The sequence below is a fragment of the Culex pipiens genome, chromosome 3 (genome assembly GCF_016801865.2).
Source record: "Culex pipiens pallens isolate TS chromosome 3, TS_CPP_V2, whole genome shotgun sequence".
Lineage (NCBI taxonomy): Eukaryota > Metazoa > Arthropoda > Insecta > Diptera > Culicidae > Culex > Culex pipiens.
In genome coordinates this window covers 110,353,276-110,371,800 of record NC_068939.1, presented here as the reverse complement: position 1 = coordinate 110,371,800, position 18,525 = coordinate 110,353,276, and the positions used below count along the sequence as shown (strand labels likewise).

Below are 18,525 nucleotides of genomic sequence, written 5' to 3'. Positions count from 1 at the left end.
TTAAAAAAAACTCTAGATTTGTTAATTCAAATGTTCAAATGTTTTCACAAGTTTTAGAAAGCCTTTGCAAAGGTATATATAGATTTAGTAAGGAATTTCTAAAAGAAAAATTCTAGATTTTTTTTAAAAAGGTCCTTTCAACATATGGAAGACAAAAGTTCAAAAACTCTAGAATTATTGATAATCAAGTTTGAATTGAGGAAACCCCGGAAAACTCTCCCTTTTTAAATCAAACTCACAGAAAAATACAAATTTCTAGTTAACAAAAGCTTCGAACAAATCAAAAACGCAATTCAATGATTAAAAAGTTGTTAAAATTCCGTACAAATCCGTATTATGCACAAAATTCCCTACAAAAATTCTGGCCTGTTAAAAATCTGCGAAGAGGTTTGAAAATCCGTATGGTAAGGAAAAAATCCGTACAGTTGGTAGCCTTACTCATAACTAAGACTCCGACAAAGGGCCAAAAAAGGTTCAACCTGTCATGAGATAATCGTTTATGTTTATCAACATCCAACACACGACTTCCATCTCACATGAGTTTTCGTTCGATGATGTCTAGAGTTTTTTAAAGGTCCTATAAGCTATTGTATAGCAAAAAAGGTAGTAATCCAGCTGCGTGTAAAAGGCCTGGGTGTTAAATAAATTTTGCATTATTTTATGAAATTTTATGTAATATTGCACCCTGAAATATGTAGCCCAGTATGTGAAACCTACCTGACCAAAATGTCAAGCTCATATATTCGTTTATCCTTTACATTGTTCATCGGTCTGATGGCCGAGCGGGCTAAGGTGCCAGTCCTTACTGTTGGTGCTGGGTTCAAATCCACTGTTGCAGATTTTGAGGTATATTTTTCCTTTGGGTGTAGTAATCCAGCTGCGTGTAAAAGTGCTGGGTGTAAAATAAATATTGCATTATTTTACGCAATTTTATGTAATTTTACGCCCTGAAATATGTAGCCCATCAGTATGGGAAACCTACTTGACCGAAATGCCAAGCTGATATATGCGTTTATTCAGACAGCTTCTCATCGGTCTGATGGCCGAGTGGGCTAAGGCGCCAGTCCATACTGTTGGTGCTGGGTTTGAATCTCGTCGATTGCAACTTTTTTTTGTGCTTGCAAAAATTGTGCGTGCAGTGTGTAATATTAAGGGTTTATTTTGACGAAGGTGATGTGCATGCTTTTGCATGCGATTTTACCATCGGATTTTTTGTTGTGTTCTACTACAGCTCTTTCCAAGGGAACCATAGTTGATCCATCGAAAAAATGTTGCCTTGTCATTTTTTTTTTGCGTTAAAATGGAAAAAAAAGTGATCAGATATGGTTTTTAATCGTGTTTTTTACCGTTGTACATAAAAATTTACATAGGGCTTTAGGACCCTATTAAAGGAAAAGGATGAAATTTGTGATGTTTTGTCTTCCTCATCTTACTGAGGAAAGGCTATAAAATCAATCGAAAAATGAACTTCTTAATTTGACTTCATCGACCCACCTTAACGTATACATATCGACTCAGAATGAAATTCTGAGCAAATGTCTGTGTGTGTGTGGTGGGATGTTGATCAAAAAATGTCACTCGATTATCTCGGTACGGGTTGTTCGTCGTGTATAACTAGTTGAGTGAAACGTACGAAAAATCAATAATTTAAAATCTTTTTTTTATTATAAAACAGGATTTTTTAGAAACTTGTTCTATCAAAGTCTTAGTCAAGACCTGGAATAAGATGATTATCAAAAAATCTGAAAGATTTTTAAAGTTTTAATGATTTTAACGAGCATTTACTTAGCTTGTAACACTTGCCCCACTTTCCTCTACATTTATTTTTTACCATAAAATTTATGCAAACATATTGAAAACAATACATTTTTTCCAAATTCACTCTAGAAGCGATTAAAGTTTATGTTTTCTGTCTATACAGTACACAAATTTTAATTCAATTCAATTCAATTCGGTTTTATTGGTGAATAATCAAGATACAATGAGTTATTTTGAAGTGCATAACAGAGTTTTGGAGTTCCTTACAGCTGTGTGTTGCATCATAATCCATTTAGGAACAATTATTTCTTTAACTAAGGCACTAGCAAGAGTAAGAAAAAACTATAAAAAAAAACTTACAGAAATTGCAAAGGAAAGGGGATAGAGGAAGAGAAAGCTTAATACTAGATCACAGAAAATTTATCCTTTGTAGATGTGTTTGATCATCAGTTCCCCAAGGGCCAGGAATTGTTCTGCCTTGTTCCGGCAGCTCCGAAACCGCGTCATCATCTCCCCCGCGAGAGCAAAGAACTCCGGCAGGGTGAAGAGATCTTCCCCGGTGACTTCTTGCTGGGCCGTACTGCCGCTACCGGCAGCGACCACGCTGGCGAACGAACGCCCCCAACCAGGAGGGAACGCTGAGTTTTCCGCTGGAACCGTACGCTGTCCAGCTGCAGGAACGGCTGCGCTCGTACTTCGCTGAGGAGGGTGGGACGCTTTCTTTTTTCTCTTTTCCTGCTCCTCGAGGTAGGCCTTGCGCGCGACGCATCCGCGGTAATTGCCGGTATGGTTGCCGTCACAGTTCGCGCACTTTACGCGCGGCTTGGTTTGTTCTGCCTTGTCCCCCAAGTCCGCCTTTCGTGGCAGTGCGCACGCCTCCGAGAGGTGTGACTCACCGCACTTCACGCAGCGGGGCCGGAGGTTGCAGTTCCGCGAGCCGTGGCCGAATTTCTGGCAACGGTGGCATTGCGCTACGTCCGTCGGGTTCTTGGTGTAAAACCGCCAGTTTACCCAAAAACCGTCCAACGTTTTAGTCCGCCGCAGGTCTTGGATCTTGACGGTGCCGCGGTCGAAGTACAACAGGTACAGTGTGTGTGTACCTGTTACCGTTGTCTTGCGCAAGAGCACTTTAATCTCCCGCGGTTTTATTCCGGCGTCCGAAAGGTGACCCTTCAGGTCGGAGATCGGACGGTCTTGATAACCCTGCAAGACAACCTTAACAGGGGGCTTCTCGGGGTTGAATGTGTAGAAGTTGAAGTTGCTACGCTTCAATTCTTCAAACACCAGGTCGAAATTCTTTTTGGTCAGTGTGATCACTTGCACTGCCGACTTACCGATTTTCAGACAATATCCGAGGCCTTCCAGCAACTCGTCAACATCGTCCGCTAACGTGTCCAAAACAAAAATTGGAGGTGGTCTACGTTCCGCTGGAGAGTTGTTCTTTTTTGACGTCGGCACTTTTTTCCGTGCACGACCATCATCGTCGTCGTCGTCGTCGGTAGTGCTGCTACCGTCAGAGTTGTTATTTTCTTCGTCGTCGCTCAGCATCTGGAACTCGTTCCTGATGGGGATGTTGGCGGATGTTGATGTGCCACTGGTCGTGGCACCGGAAGTACCGGAACGGGTTCGCACTGGTGATCTTGGGACATATCCAGGATGTAGTAACTTTTTGTCGATGCCTTCAGCGCTGACGCTCCCCTGCGCGATGGCGGCCGACACGGCGTTGGTTTGTTTACCTTTTTGCACACGGCCGGTAGACGAACTTCGCGGGTTTTTCGAGGCCGCACTCGAACTGCCACGGCCACGGCCGGCCTTTGGCATGCTGGAGAAGCAAACTCGCGGGTAACCACAATCAATTACGGCGAAAAAAATCGAAAAAACGATGGAGCACTGAGCACTAGCTGCATGCTCTCGTGCGTACACGGAGGGAGCTGACACAAATTTTAACAATTCATAAAAGCCGTTAATCAAACACAAAAACGAAACAACGTTGAACAATCACAAAAGAGCCCATCTTTAGCGTGATGTCATCTTGACCCGAGCGAAGAGGACTCATCTCTTCAACATCTTTACAGCAGCAACCATAAAACAACAACAACAATCACGGAACGCGCCAGAAGTGTGCCCTGTTTGTCCTCCACCAGGCTGGATGGAGGAAGAAAAGCGAGACTTGCTCAAAATATAATTTCATTACCTGGCTGTTGATTTTATAAATGGAAATCAAATTACCTTTTCTCTTCCCGGTTTTTTGCGCGCTGCTCCTGCTTTCGGAACGGAAGTGGCTCCCACACGACACTTTGCCACTTTAATTTGCCTATATACAGGGGCAGCGGAGCTTTCATTTGTAGGTATATAGAACAATGCCATTCGCCAAAGCTTTCGCACGTGAAAAGCTTGATGTTTTGAACTTGCTAAAATTGGTTGCCGGCTTTGGTGGGTACATGGAGAAAGGAAAACCCCGTTTTCCTTCGGCACTGCAGCTAATGATGCATGTTGATATAGAATATGGGGTAGTACAACACTGGTACACTCCACATACAGCCATTAGGAATAAGTCCTCTCGAACACTCACACGATAAACAAGCAACCAAGTCGAGGGTTCTCGATGTTCACGTTGAAGAGGCCCTTCGCCACTTCTGCTGTTTGGACAGGGACTGTTTACGTGTTACGTGTGGTTTCCGATCAGGGGAAAAATCAATCAGTGCAATAAATCAATTGATTGTGTGAGGGTTAATTTTTTGGGACACGAAGGACGACTCAACAGTTCAATGTCAACGAGCAATGGAGCAGCATGGTTCTTTGTATATTGAAATAAAAAAAAAGATTTTTCAAATTTCAAACCCACTCGTACGTCAATCACAAAATTGCCCCAGCTCGACAATGTTATTATATTATTGTTGGTGTTACTGCAAATTTACACTCGCAGTATTTCAGTCACATATTCCGTCATCTATTTTTACACAACTGACAACATGTGAACTGCAAAACCCATGTGGATGGGCGGTGATTTTCCCTATGTTTTTTCCTCATTTTCACACAAGCACACACATTTACAGTACACTCACAAACTCATGTGCGAGAGTTTTTCCCTGCTATTAGAAAACGTAAAGTAAAAACTAGGTCATTCACACTAATGGTTTGATGTGGGGTGGGGCTATTTGGATCGGATTGGCTGCGCCTGATGTTTGTTGTTGATGATGATGATGATGATGAAACTGAAATGCTGCAGGGACGAAGTGAACTCAAACTAAGTGGACGAGGTCAGGAGCATACAAGCGTACACATGCTCATACTAATTCGGGTCTCAGAAAGTAATCTGCGAGAGTTGATATTTTACTTCCGGAGTGCAAACTAATCTCAAGATTAGTGGAGAGTCATAATGCGAATCAGATGTCAATAATACGAAGAAGGAAAAATAAAATAAACCTAGAGATGATGACCATAAAATTTGAAAAGTAAAAGTAAATCTTTCCCAGTTCCTGAGGGGAACAACCTTGAAGAGTATCAGGGCCGGCATTTACAAAGCGGATTCAGTGGCAGTTTCATTCTCAACTTAATGTTAACATGTTAAGGTTAATGTTAACATTCCATAGGTCGCCTCCCTAAGGTGTCGTGATAAGGTCCAGTTTGTGACGATACACTACCTTCCCTTTTCAAAGCAATCGATTCCAGAAGGGAAAAGACCAGTTGTGTTGGTCCGAGCCGGGATTTGAACCCCGATCTACCGCTTACGAGGCGGAAGCGTTACCACTGGGCTACGTGGCTCGGTATAAAATTTTAAAGCTTTTTGAAAAAAAATTTACATTATTTTATTTTTAAACAACAACAACGAGGGTAAGAAGGTAAAAAGTTCCATTTGGTACATTACGTTATAAAAGAACGCTTCCTTAAAACTGGGTTAACATTGGGATAAAAATCTAGATTAACATTTGACCGTGTCATATGGATAATTCGTGCTTTCTATTTCATTAGGGCACATAACTTTTGTAAACAAGAGGGTATCCCTCTCAAACCTTATGTAAACTGTCATTTGAGTGAAAGGGATACACTCTTGTTTACAAAAGTGATGTGCCCTAATGAAATGTTAGGCTCCAATTGAAATTGTTTGATACATTTTCAAAATTAATAAATGTTCTGAAATACAGTATACAAAATCCGATTTTGACAATAGGAGGGAGCTGGGGGGTGAATAGAAGGGCTCAAAAGCAGAACCGTTTTGATCTGTCAAAGCGGAACCATTTTACTGTTCGCCAGGAGCAGCAAGTATTGTAATCGATCATTAGGGAAATTATTGTGAAATCAAATGTGATTTGCTGATTTTCTTTTAATATTTTCATTATATTTTTGAACTAATGAATCTTTTGTAAATATTCTCAAATACCGCTAGATTTTGAATTCTTCCTGTAGCTCACAAATTACGAAATTAAAATTCCACGCAAGAAACATGAGAGATTTCAAGCTCGCTGTAACAGGGCTCATAACCAGAAAAATCGTCATCGAGCCATTCTTCCTCCAATAAACCCACTTCCGGCACGGCTCTCTTCTTCTGGAACAAAACGTTATATGTCCTGACGCTCGCTCACATTTTGTTCCAAACCGACTTCGCAAAACTCCACCCACTTCTGACGTAGTTCATTGTCTTCCGAAACCATGAAAAAATACGCACAACAGATTTCCAAACGAACAGATTTCAAGTCAATCCGGCTGAAACTTTTTTGGTGCCTTCGGTATGCCCAAAGAAGTCATTTTGCATCATTAGTTTGTCCATATAATTTTCCTACAAATTTGGCAGCTGTCCATACAAATGATATATGAAAATTCAAAAATCTGTATCTTTTGAAGGAATTTTTTGATCGATTTGGTGTCTTCGGCAAAGTTGTAGGTATGCACTGAAAGAAAGGCTCACAGCAATGTCACATGTTTCACACGTGAATCTGCCCCATACGACTTTACATGTGAATCTCATGTGAAAATCACTTCGAAAAATCTCATCGCGCAACACGGTAAATTCAAAAGCAAAACACGTTAACTTCACATGACGACGCACATGAATTTGCAATGCTTTTCTTATCAATGTTAAATGACTTTGTAGAGTAAATCGAACAGATTTCCAATGATTTTCATTTGTGTAAAAAATGCGAGGGGGTTTTTTATTAATTTATTTCTCGGTTTAAACTATGATTAATATAAATAAAAACATTTTTGAAAGCATGTAAAAAATCACTCATTTCACTTCACTTGACTGTTACGCACGAGCGTTGCTAAATTCTGATCAGGTTCTGACAGCGTTTTGATGATCTACTACGAAGTTTGTGCACGCCCTGCCGGACCAAAAAATCACAACGACCAGGACGTTCGGGAACGGGTTTAACCTGACCGAGCAAAAGTGCACCGAGGCGACCACGTACTTCTCGGTCCGGTAGCTGGCGAATCCGTAGCCCGCCCTGGATATCCATAATGCATCTCGAAAAGCACCTTTTTCAGGACGAACAGCTCCGGATCTGGAGCAGATTCCGAAGACGAACCCTGATCTTCTGGAAAAAATAAACCGCATTAATTTCAAACAGATTAACTCTTTCACTAGATTATACCTACCACCAGCTCAAAATATTAAAAGTATTCTTAAAAAATTTGTTAGCTAAACGATCATTTTAATCCGAAATGATCCGAAAAGCAAATTTTCCACCACTTTCGTCGGCGGCCATCTTACTAATGGAGATTTTTCGTCAGACGCATTTCAAAACCAAAACATTCCAAACTAACGTGTTTTTCACTTCAAAATCGAAGGAAATGTCGAATGGGGCAAATCGATGAGAAATTCATTTGAATTTGAAGGGAACTTTATGTAAAAAAAGAGTGGAAGGTTTCTCGCTAACGATCAGCTGGTTTCAAGTTATTTTCACATCCATTTGAAATGTAAAACACGTGAGGGCCAATGGAAAAGCACGTGAATGAATCGTGTAGATTTTTGGAGACACTCACGTGAAAAAACACTTGAGCTTGCTATGTTGGTTTCTTTCAGTGTGGATATGGACTACACTGAAAAAAAATGATACGCGGTAAACAAATTTTTGGTGATTTTTTATTTAACTTTTTGTCACTAAAACTTGATTTGCAAAAAAAACACTATTTTGATTTTTTTTATATGTTTTAGAGGATATCAAATGCCAACTTTTTAGAAATTTCCAGAATGGGCAAAAAATCATTGACCGAGTTATGATTTTTTAATCAATACATTTTTTTCAAAAAATCGAAATATTGGTCGCAAAAATTTTTCAATTTCATTTTTTGATGTAAAATTGGATTTGCAATCAAAAAGTACTTTAGTGAAATTTTAATAAAAGGCACCGTTTTCAAGTTATAGCCATTTTTATGTAACTTTTTTCAAAATAGTCGCAGTTATCGATTTTTTAAAAAAAAGTGCCCATGTATGCCCATTTTTGAAAAAAATATTTTTGAAAAGCTGAGAAAATTCTCTATATTTTGCCTTCTCGGACTTTGTTGATACGACCGTTAGTTGCTGAGATATTGCCATGCAATGGTTTAAAAGCAAGAAAATTGATGTTTTCTACGTCTCATCCAAACAACCCACCAGTTTCTAATGTCGATATCTCAGCAACTAATGGTCCGATTTACAATGTTAAAATATGAAACATTCGTTTTCCGATCTTTTCCAAAAAAAATATTTTCAAAAATTTAAATCAAGACTAACATATTAAAAGGGCGTAATTTGAATTTTCACATATCCTTTTTGTATGGACAGCTGCCAAATTTGTATGGAAAATTATATGGACAAACTAATGATGCAAAATGGCTTCTTTGGGCATACGACCGAAGGCACCAAAAAAGTTTCAGCCGGATTAAAAAATACAAAAATTAAAATTAAAGAAAAAAGACCGATTCCGTAGAGAACTGCTCAGTGGGATCATTCTAAAATCACGTTACGCATCCTCTCTTTTCACCCCCCAGGGAGGGAGTTACCAACATGAGTGCAATTAAAATATTTTCATTACAAAAAGATGAATGTAAAGATTTTTATTCATTTTTTTCCATTTCTCCATAACTTTGCTATTTTTTTGAATTTTTGATCATGATCATCAATCAAAATGGCTGAGGAATCGGATGAAAATGTTTTCAGATATGAGCTCTTTAGTTATATAAATTCAACATACCGATGCCCGTGTGCTCTCTTGTACTATCTAGATAGGAATCCTAGCAAGCTTAGTACAAAAGAGCCCAACGGCATCGATACAGTATTTAATGTTGTCATATTCAAACAGGGGAAATATACCCATTTTAATCACACGTAGCCGTTCGACCAATTCTCATCACTTTTGCCGTTTTTCAACATTTTCAGATGTATCAACAATGATTAGTTGCTTGCTCACTTTTATTTGAGCTATTTATTACTTTGGAACAGTCAAAAACACTTTTTGAAAGCTGTAATTCATGATCTAAGTGCTGATAGGCCGATAATAGAAATAGGCTGAGAAAGGGTATAGTTCCCCTACTATGCTTAATTTTTTAAAGGGATCGACCAATCCAATCAGCCTCATATTTGGGGGAAAGGTGTGTCTACTGGATACACGTCTGCCATTATAGTGGCTTTGGTTATGGACGCTCCCTTGAAAAGTTATTCATAAATGTTTGATTCTGGGGTGTAAAAGTAAATTATGGACAAAAATTACTTTTTCGCTCGTAGGCTGCCATTAACACCAAAACTAATATTTCTTCAAATTTCTTTCGACGTTCCATAGGGATTGAGTTGGGCTACAAAGTCCTTTCATTAGGTTTGGCCAAAATTTAGAATATACCCAGTATCCAGGACTGTCTCATTGTTCCCCACTCATTTTAGCTCATGGGTAACAATGAGCCACTATGATTTTTCTTCATTAAACTTTTCAATATCTATGGAAATCTTTCAAAACATGAATTAAAAGTGATTTTTGGCATATTTATAGAGTTTTAACTTCATTTAACCAAAAATACAAAGTTATTTGGTATAAATATACGAATTTTACAAAATTTAAATACTTTTTAGTATAACTTTTGTTAATTAAAGTTTCATGTTGGCAAAATTGCTCTAAAATGTTCAAGGCAGTTTACCTGCAATGGAACAATACAAAAACATGATGTTTTACTAGAAAAATCTTGATTTTCGTAGTATGTCTCATTGTTCCCCAGCTGTCTCATTGTTCCTGCCAAGTGCGTCTACAATGAGACAGTTGAATAACTCTGGCTGTAGATGTCGGATCGATCTCATATTTTGGTCAATGTTAGAACACATTAAAAGAAAGAAAATGCAACAAAAAGCTCATTAAAACATGCTGATGAAAAAATGAGAAAATCTTTGAAAGTTGAAAACCAAAAGTGTCTCATTGCACAGAAAAAAATCAATTCTCATAATCGTGAATTAAGTTCATGAATGTGTGAACCACGAAGGAATTTATTCATGAGTATGGTGCATTTGCACTATAAACGAGAATATATTCCTTCGTGGTTCTCGCATTCGTGAATTTTATTCACGATTTCGAGAATTGATTTTTTTTCCGTGTGATGACTACCCTACCCTACTTGTAAGCGAAGGTGATGGGTTCAATTCCTGTCTTCCTCGGCAAAGTGAGATCCCTTCAAATAGTTAATCTACTCGTTGGGAATCATGACCGGTAGGGGATGGGTTTCGACTAGCGGCATACTGGATTTCCAATCCATAGGTCGTGAGTTCGATTCTCGTAACGGGATGATGCTTTTTTTTAAGGAGCCACATATAAACCACCTGGACACTGCCAGATCGACAACCAGAGAGTCGCCCATACAATAACTGGATAAAATTCAATGCAAATACCATTCCTCAGATAGTAGGGGAACAGCATCTAATTCCAGCGTGTGCACCGGACTTAGTCCGTGCGACCTAACTAACTTAAATTATAATGTTGGCAGGTCAGAACTTTGACATTCAATTAATGCTAATTCAACTGAAATCGAGTGATAAATAGCTCAATAAGAAGTGAGCAAGCAAGTTTCTATCATTTTTTTTGCAAAATTAGTTGTTTAAATTGTGAAAATCAGCAAATTGGATGGAGTTAGGAGCGAGAGCTTAACCTGCCAAACATACGAGAATTTCCCCTAAGTCCTGCAAAAACAAATCTTTTGCAACAATAATTCCCTAAGTAAATATCAATTTACCACAACCGCACAAACACCTTTGCGACCTAAACGACATTTTGTCACGTGTCTTGAACCTTTAGCACAGGCGTGTTCTAGGCATCACCGTCAGCTGGTGGTTGGTTAGACTACTGCTGCGGTTCCAGCGACACACACATATTCACACTCCATCTACCGACCACCCGTTTAGGGCGCTAGTCGTTTGCATTTCCCTCTTAATACGACCAACAGCGAGGTGGTGTATCGTAATTAGCGACTCGTTGAAGATCATCAATTTGCATCGCCGTCGTCGTATCCTCTCCAATACGTATACTAACCGAGCTCGACTCAGCTCGGTAGACTCCCTTCTAGACGACCCGTTCTCTGAGTCAAGTTCAAGTTCTCGGCGGCCGCGATCTTTACGAAGTTGCATTTTCTCACGTGTCCTCCTGCTCACCAAGTTCTCTCTTGTCTCTTTCCCTCACGTTTTTTTGTGTTTAGATGGCCGAGCTGATGCAGCAGATGCGTGATCCAGCCTCAATCGGGACCGGCGGTTCGGTCGGCAGTATTCCGCAGAGCATCGTGTCGTCCAGCGGTGCCAATTCGAACGACATCCACCGGGCGTTACGCGGCCAAGGCATCCACTCGACACCGGCGTCCAACCTGAAGCTGTCGGAACAGATGCGGCATGCCCAGCACGACAGCAGTCCGATCCAGAACGGGGCGAGCCAGGCCAATGGACAGCAGCCGAGCGCGACCTCGGCGGGAGGACGGATTTCCGCCTCGAAGAGCTTCTCCGGCGGGTTGAACCACTCGGCCAGCGGCGGCAACATCCAGGCCAGCGGAAGTGTATCGTCGAGTCTGTCCTCGCTGCCGGACATTTCCGCCAACAACTCGCAGTTCTTCGAGGTGCTGTACGTGGGCAAGATCAAGGTGTCCCACAAGCGCGTGCCGTTCACGTTCATCGACGACGCGCTGCCCAAGTTCAAGGCGTACGACGCGCAAAAGCTCAAGCAGCAGCTGGACGCGGCGCGGAAGGTGAGTGAGTTGGCTCGGCTATAAGGGTCAGTTACATGATTAAAACTTGTCAGGTGTAATATCCTAACATCATTAATTCAAATTGTTAAGATTTTTTCTATCCCTTTTTTTTTAATTGGGTATACTTTGGTTTATTATGTTTTCCACTTTATGTTTTTCTCATTGGGATAATTGACGGTACTGAAAAGTGCATTTTGCAATTTCTCCGTGAAAGTACTTGCTTTTCCTGTAATTCTCGAGCGACGAAACGGCCAAAAATATAAGAATGGAAAATTAATACCTTTCAATAATGAAAAGTTAGTTAACACTAGTATCGAAATGATATATTATTCAATATTTTATTTTTGGTTTTGATGGGAGAATTTGCTAAACAGAGCTGAAACTTTTTTGGTGCCTTGGGCATGCCCAAAGAAGCCATTTTGGCATCATTGGTTTGTCCATATAACTTTCCATACAAATTTGGCAGCTGTTCATACAAAAATAATATATGAAAATTCTAACATCTGTACCTTTGGACGGAATTTTTTGATCGATTTGGTGTCTTCGACAAAGTTGTAGGTATGGATAAGGACTACACTGAAAAAATGTAATACACGGTAAAAAAAATTTTGGTGATTGTTAATTTCACTTTTTGTCACTGAAACTTGATTTGCAAAAACACACTATTTTAATTTTTATCTTTTTCTGATGTGTTTTAGATGACATCAAATGCCAACTTTTCAAAAATTTCCAGAATGTGCAAAACATTTTTGACCGAATTTTTGAATCAAAACTGATTTAAAAAAAATCGAAATATTGATGGCAAAAAATTTTCAATTTAATTTTTCAATGTTTCAATGAAATCAAAATGTACTTTAGTGGCATTTTGATAACACCGTTTCAAGTTATAGCCATTTTAAGGTAACTTTTTGAAAATAGCAGCAGCTTTTAATTTTTGAAAAGCTGAGAAAATTTTCTATATTTTGCTTTTTTGAACTTTGTTGGTGCGACCTTTAGTTGCTGAGATATTGCCATGCAAAGATTTAAAAACAGGAAAAAAATATGTTTTCTAAGTCTCACCCAAACAACCCACCATTTTCTAATGTCAATATCTCATTGGTCAGATTTGCAATGTTAAAATATTTTTCAAAGCTTTTGCTGTTTAAGTGCAATCAAAATCAATTTAAAGTGCATTCCTCTGCGTTTAGAGGTCGCTAGGGTTTATTCAAAAATAATTTGAGTTTTATTGAATTTTTTGAGGTTTTTTTTCTTCGAGCCTTACATATTTTTGAAAATAATGATTGCAAATCAACTTTAATAAACATTTTCTAACATTTTTTTCAATGAAATATTTCTTTGATTTTTTTGCCTCCCCTCGATCATCGCAAATTTCAAAGTACAAAATCTGTTTTAAATACTTGCATCGGCCTAATCGCTGAAAAAAAAATTGCAATATTTTTTCATTTGTTACACTCAATTTAATGATAAAAATACACAAGTACAAGTACATTCAACTTAATACATTTTCAAAAACCTAAAACAAAACTGGCGAAAATGTAAAAAAAAAAATAACAGAAATTTAAAAAAAAACTTGAAGTAAAGTATGTGTTTCATAGTCTTTTAAATTTATGTAACGTTATTTCATTTTGTAAATAACCAATTGCCCGCAAGCTCATTTGACCTTCAAATATGGCCCGGCATCCAAAAACGTTGAGCACCCCTGACTTAAGTGGTCATAACTTGAGGCAGGGTTGCCAGATCTTAAATGTTTTATACTTGTTGGAAAGGTCTTTCAATTACCTAACCAACGATGGGTCGGTCGTGGATTTTGATACAGTTTATATACATTTAAGTGAGATCCGGATACAAGTGAAAAACATTTTCCTACATAACTTTTGAACTACTTATCGAAATTTCAAACTATTCAATAGCGATGTATGGAATCATAAACCAAGTCGAATGCGACCGGTTTGATCAAAATCAATTCATCCAGTGCTGAGAAAACTTTGTGAGAATTGGGTCCTAAAATGAAGCTTAGATTGCTGATATTATTGTTTACAGCGATAAAGCTTATTTTTCTGAGTACAATGACCCTTTGTACGACCAAAATGAGTTTAAAATCAGCCCGGGAGCATGTTGACAGCTCCCATACAAACTGAGCGTACCTCTTTTTGTGGGCCCAGTGGGCCTAAGATGGCGGCCTTTGATATCATCTAGCCAAACATTTGAAAATGGCGAATAGTTTAAATTAATATAGTTTTTGCCTACTTTCGGTTTAAAACGACAAAATAAGCATTCTGGAATCATTTTCTTGAAAAACTTGTTTAAAGATACGCCACGTTAAAATATTAGTCTCGAACAGTTGGAGGGAGCGTGCCGCGAAAGCCGTCACGGAAAAAAAGTTTCCCATGCAAATTTTGAGTTGCGTTTTTAATGGGCGGACTCCGACGAGGTCCACATGCCATCTGTCGGTGGATACGCACAATTCACGAAAACTGTCATGTTAGGGGACGGCTGTTTAAAATTGACTTTTAAACCATTTTTGAAAAATTAACCTCGCTGTCCTTCTTGACAGAAAAGCTCCTACTTGACAGCTCGTTTCAAAGGGACAGCTCGTTTCAAAGGGACCATAGTTAATCCATCGAAAAAATGTTGTCTCGTCAAAAAAAATTGGCATTAAAATGAAAAAAAGTGATCAGAAATGGTTTTTAATCGTGTTTTTTACCGTTGTACATACAAAATCACATAGGGCTTTAGCTGGGTGCTGAATAGTGGTTCGCGAAACGGCCTCAATTTTGAACTGTCAAAGTGGAACCAATTTACTGTTCGCCAAAAGTAGAGAGTATTGTTATCGATCATTAAAAATTGTTTTTTTTTTTGCAGGAATAAAAAATGTGTGGCTTTTAGAATCAGAAATTGAAGTCAAGAAATCTTAAGAAAGTTGACGACGAGATCGTAATTTTTTTATAATTCTGAATGGAAGTTACTACTGTTTGTAAAACAGCTCGTTTACCAGTAAGAAAAAAGTCATGCTTGTGCTTGAACAGCCTCCTACTTTGTAGATGTAAACAAAGTGGGATCATTCGAAAATCACGTTACGCATTCTCTCTATTCATCACCCAGGGCTTTAGTACCCAGTTCTGGTCACATACATACACACACACAGCCATACATTAGGTCAGTTTCCGATTCTGAGTCGATAGGTATACATACATGTGGGTCTAAGAGCTGTGTGTGAAAAGTTTACTTTTAGAGCAGGATTATAGTCTTACCTCAGTGAGGAAGGCAAAACAAGTTTTGCAACAAGTTCCCTACAAAATTTGTAGCAATTCCGAAAAAATCGTTGACAGAGTTATTCAAAAGGAAAAAAGGAGAATAACTGTTGCTTGGATTCTGTGATTACTGAAATGAATGATTCCGTCATATTTTTCCCGAAAAGTTCAACATTTTTTTAAGGTTATGAAAGTGTACAGTCATAATCGATCTTAATCATAATTCCAAAATTCAACTAAATAATTCCTCATTTTTCATTTTTTTAACCAGGTGTTAATATCGATATAGTGTAAGGAATTTTGGTCACGAAGAGTTGGTAGCCGTACATATTCCATATACTGGCAGTGGGAAATTGTACAAAAGGAAGAAAATATTGTTTGAAAAAGCTTCGAATTCCCATTTGACAAAAAATCACAAATTTACTACTTTTCCCGATTTTGTGCGGATTTTTGTGGATTCCCGACTTTTCCAATTTTCTGACTTGAGTGGCCACCCTGTTATTGACCACCAACGGCGCCCGCCATATCAATTTGTAGATCTCGATTTGAAGGGACTTGAATGCTAGTAGGTACATGTTTATAAAAAATAAGTATAAAATGGTTAAGGGTACAAGTACCGAAAGTTACATTTCAAATGGAATAACTTGCCAGGAAAATGTTGAAAACAGCTATTCTAAGTTTGTGGTTTGGTTGAGCGTTTTAGCAGAATGCATTACTGTGAATACAAGAGACGTCTCTTTGTATTCACGCTATTCTAAGGTATACTTCCAAACGATATTTTGTTAGAAGGTAATTTTTAAATTTGGAAAATATCTTTTGCCAAAACTTTAATCATTTGTTAATCAGTAAAATAAAATCTATTACAGCATAAATTATTTTGTTCAAGCTTTTTTTTATTTTTTTGTATTTAATCGAAAGAAAAAACATTTAATATCTTCGTTGATATCAAAAACTTGCGATTAGTTCTAACCAGACATCTGCCTCCATCAAAACGCATATCCAACGAATGATGTGATGTTTTATATACAAATTTTTTTCATAATCTAAAACATTTCTTACAGACAAACGGCGACGAATCTTCCGATCAGAACTCGTCGGAAACGTCTTCCAACGGCCAGCCGACGCAAGCGGGCCTGAACAGGATCAGCGAATCCAACGAGTCACAGTCGGTTCCAGCAGAGTCCGAACAAGACAGCATCAGCAGCAGCAGCAACAACAGCAGCCCTGCTACATCTCAAGCCGATAACAAGGAAAACACGCTTCCTTTGGCGCAGGCACCCGACGACGCCGAGGTCTTCCGGGGCCGGAGGGTCAGCCACTTTGACATACCGGCCAAGAAGGTGTAAGTATTGGGTGCTTAACGATGACTACGTAATACAATGATTAATCAACACGTCCCACAATTAATTGAAGTTGTCCCGGTTCTGGTTACTCAAACACTAATATTCAAACTTTAATGAGCAACACATTCAGTGACATTTGATTGTATGTAAATTTTCCCACTCTCACAAACTCAGTGATTCGAAGGAGGAAGATTCAAACAACGACGAGAGCACTACTAGCAAAAATACTAACGGTTGCACAAAAGTCGACGAGTACCAAAGATCGGTATCGCTGCAGCAGCCACAGAAAGATTCAAAGTCATCTTCTGATGAGGAGTAAGTTTTTTTTAGGGAGAGAAGAAGAAAAGTCTCCAGAATCTTTGTTTTGTGGCTGCACTTTAGAGAGATATTAGTTTGTAATGCTGCGCATGAGTTTAAAACGCTTCAGTTTTATCTTTATTTGCTGATTTTGAACAGCCGCGAATGCTTTAAAATATCATTTGAAAGCTACATTTATGCAAACATAACAATGTTTCTTTAGAAATGGAAAGCTGCATGATCATTGAAAAGTTTGAAACATAAACAAAATATAACCTACCATTTTTGATTGATACACCGATCAACAAAATTTATGCGCAGGCTCAACTCGAGGAGAGAAATGTAGTTTAGGTTCCCCATAATCACGTGTACTCCGATTTTTTTTAGTATAAATTTGGCAGAGGCAGAGAATTTCAATAAATTAATTTATTTACTTTTCAACTATTCTTCTAGAAAGTTTTCCTCAAACCGATAAAATATTATCTTGTAATAGTTTTCTTATAGGTTTTTATCCACGGGGAAACAACTTTGTAGAACATCGCAAAGTGCTAGGAATTCGACGTCGTCGTGCTATCTTGTCGCACCCGCCATTTTGACGTTCCGAGATAAACGCGTTTTAATGTTTGACCTTCAATATTCAAAAACGAGAGCACGCAATGTAAACAAGAACAAACACGTTTTGTTTGGCTCACCATTCTGTGCATTGTCCCAAAGTTTGGTTGAAGTTGGTTGCTGGAGTCCCAAGTTATAATTACAAATGTTTACGGTAGTCTAGCTTGTACGTGCGACAAACGCATCCTGACTTTCCTGGCTTGAAATCCCTTTGGCCTTTTGTCGCACTTACATCAATTTTCATGGAGTGACAAGATAGCACGACAAGATTGAAACTTCTTTTATATGTAAAGTGACAAAAATGCACTGAGTTTTTTCGGTTTTTGTTGAATATCTCAGGATTGAAATCGAATTTTGGGGATCTGTGAAGGTCAAAAAGTGAGGCATTGTGAGCTGCACAATATGGCGTTCTTAACTCAATTTGGACCAAAATGCACGAACGACATGTTAGCACGATGGCGACGAATTGATCCCGAAAAGATACAGATTATTTGTTTGAGCATATTTTGAAATTTTGCCGAATAAAGTAAACTCCAAAAAACATCCTGTATCTTTTTAGGATCAATTCCTAGCACTTTTCAATGTTCTACAAAGTTGTTCCCCGGATCAAAACCTATAAGAAACTTAAGAATAGGAAAATTTGACAGGGGTTTGGAAAATTTTCTGTCTGAAAATGTAAAAAGTCATAGTAAATTGATAAATGTTCCATACTAATTTAAGATCAAAACTGGAGCAACTAAACCATAACCAAATGACTACAAATTTTCAGGCTAGCTTCTAGGGTCATTGTACTTTAAAATTCCGGTTGATGCAAACGACACTTTTGTCTTTTTCATACATCCGTGAACCACGCTATCCCACATATTCTTGCTTGTATGCAACAGCGACGAACCATTCTGATTCTCCATACAAACTTTGGAATAAAAAACCATTAAGCCCTTTCTAAATATTAAAAAAAATCAAAGTGCACGTGTTTCTAGGGACCCCAAACTTTATGCTTCACCTCAAATTAAGCCTGCCCAAACATTTTTCTTTTTTTTTTTGCTGGTCAATGTTATCAAACTTCCCTAATCTTTTTTACT

At 38.4% G+C, this 18,525-nt stretch overlaps 1 protein-coding gene across 3 annotated transcripts in view; it reads left to right on the top strand.

Moving 5' to 3' along the window:
* The window catches only part of LOC120422358 (TBC1 domain family member 4), a 53,859-nt gene that overhangs the window by 24,345 nt on the left and 10,989 nt on the right, over positions 1–18,525 (top strand). For 2 of the 3 annotated variants that reach the window (XM_039585765.2, XM_039585767.2), the window contains 3 exons: positions 11,404–11,940; positions 16,253–16,533; positions 16,709–16,849. In XM_039585765.2, coding sequence (XP_039441699.1) covers positions 11,404–11,940; positions 16,253–16,533; positions 16,709–16,849 — 959 coding nt within the window. The remainder of the gene's footprint in view (positions 1–11,403; positions 11,941–16,252; positions 16,534–16,708; positions 16,850–18,525) is intronic. The other variant, XM_039585766.2, reaches the window with a different exon arrangement.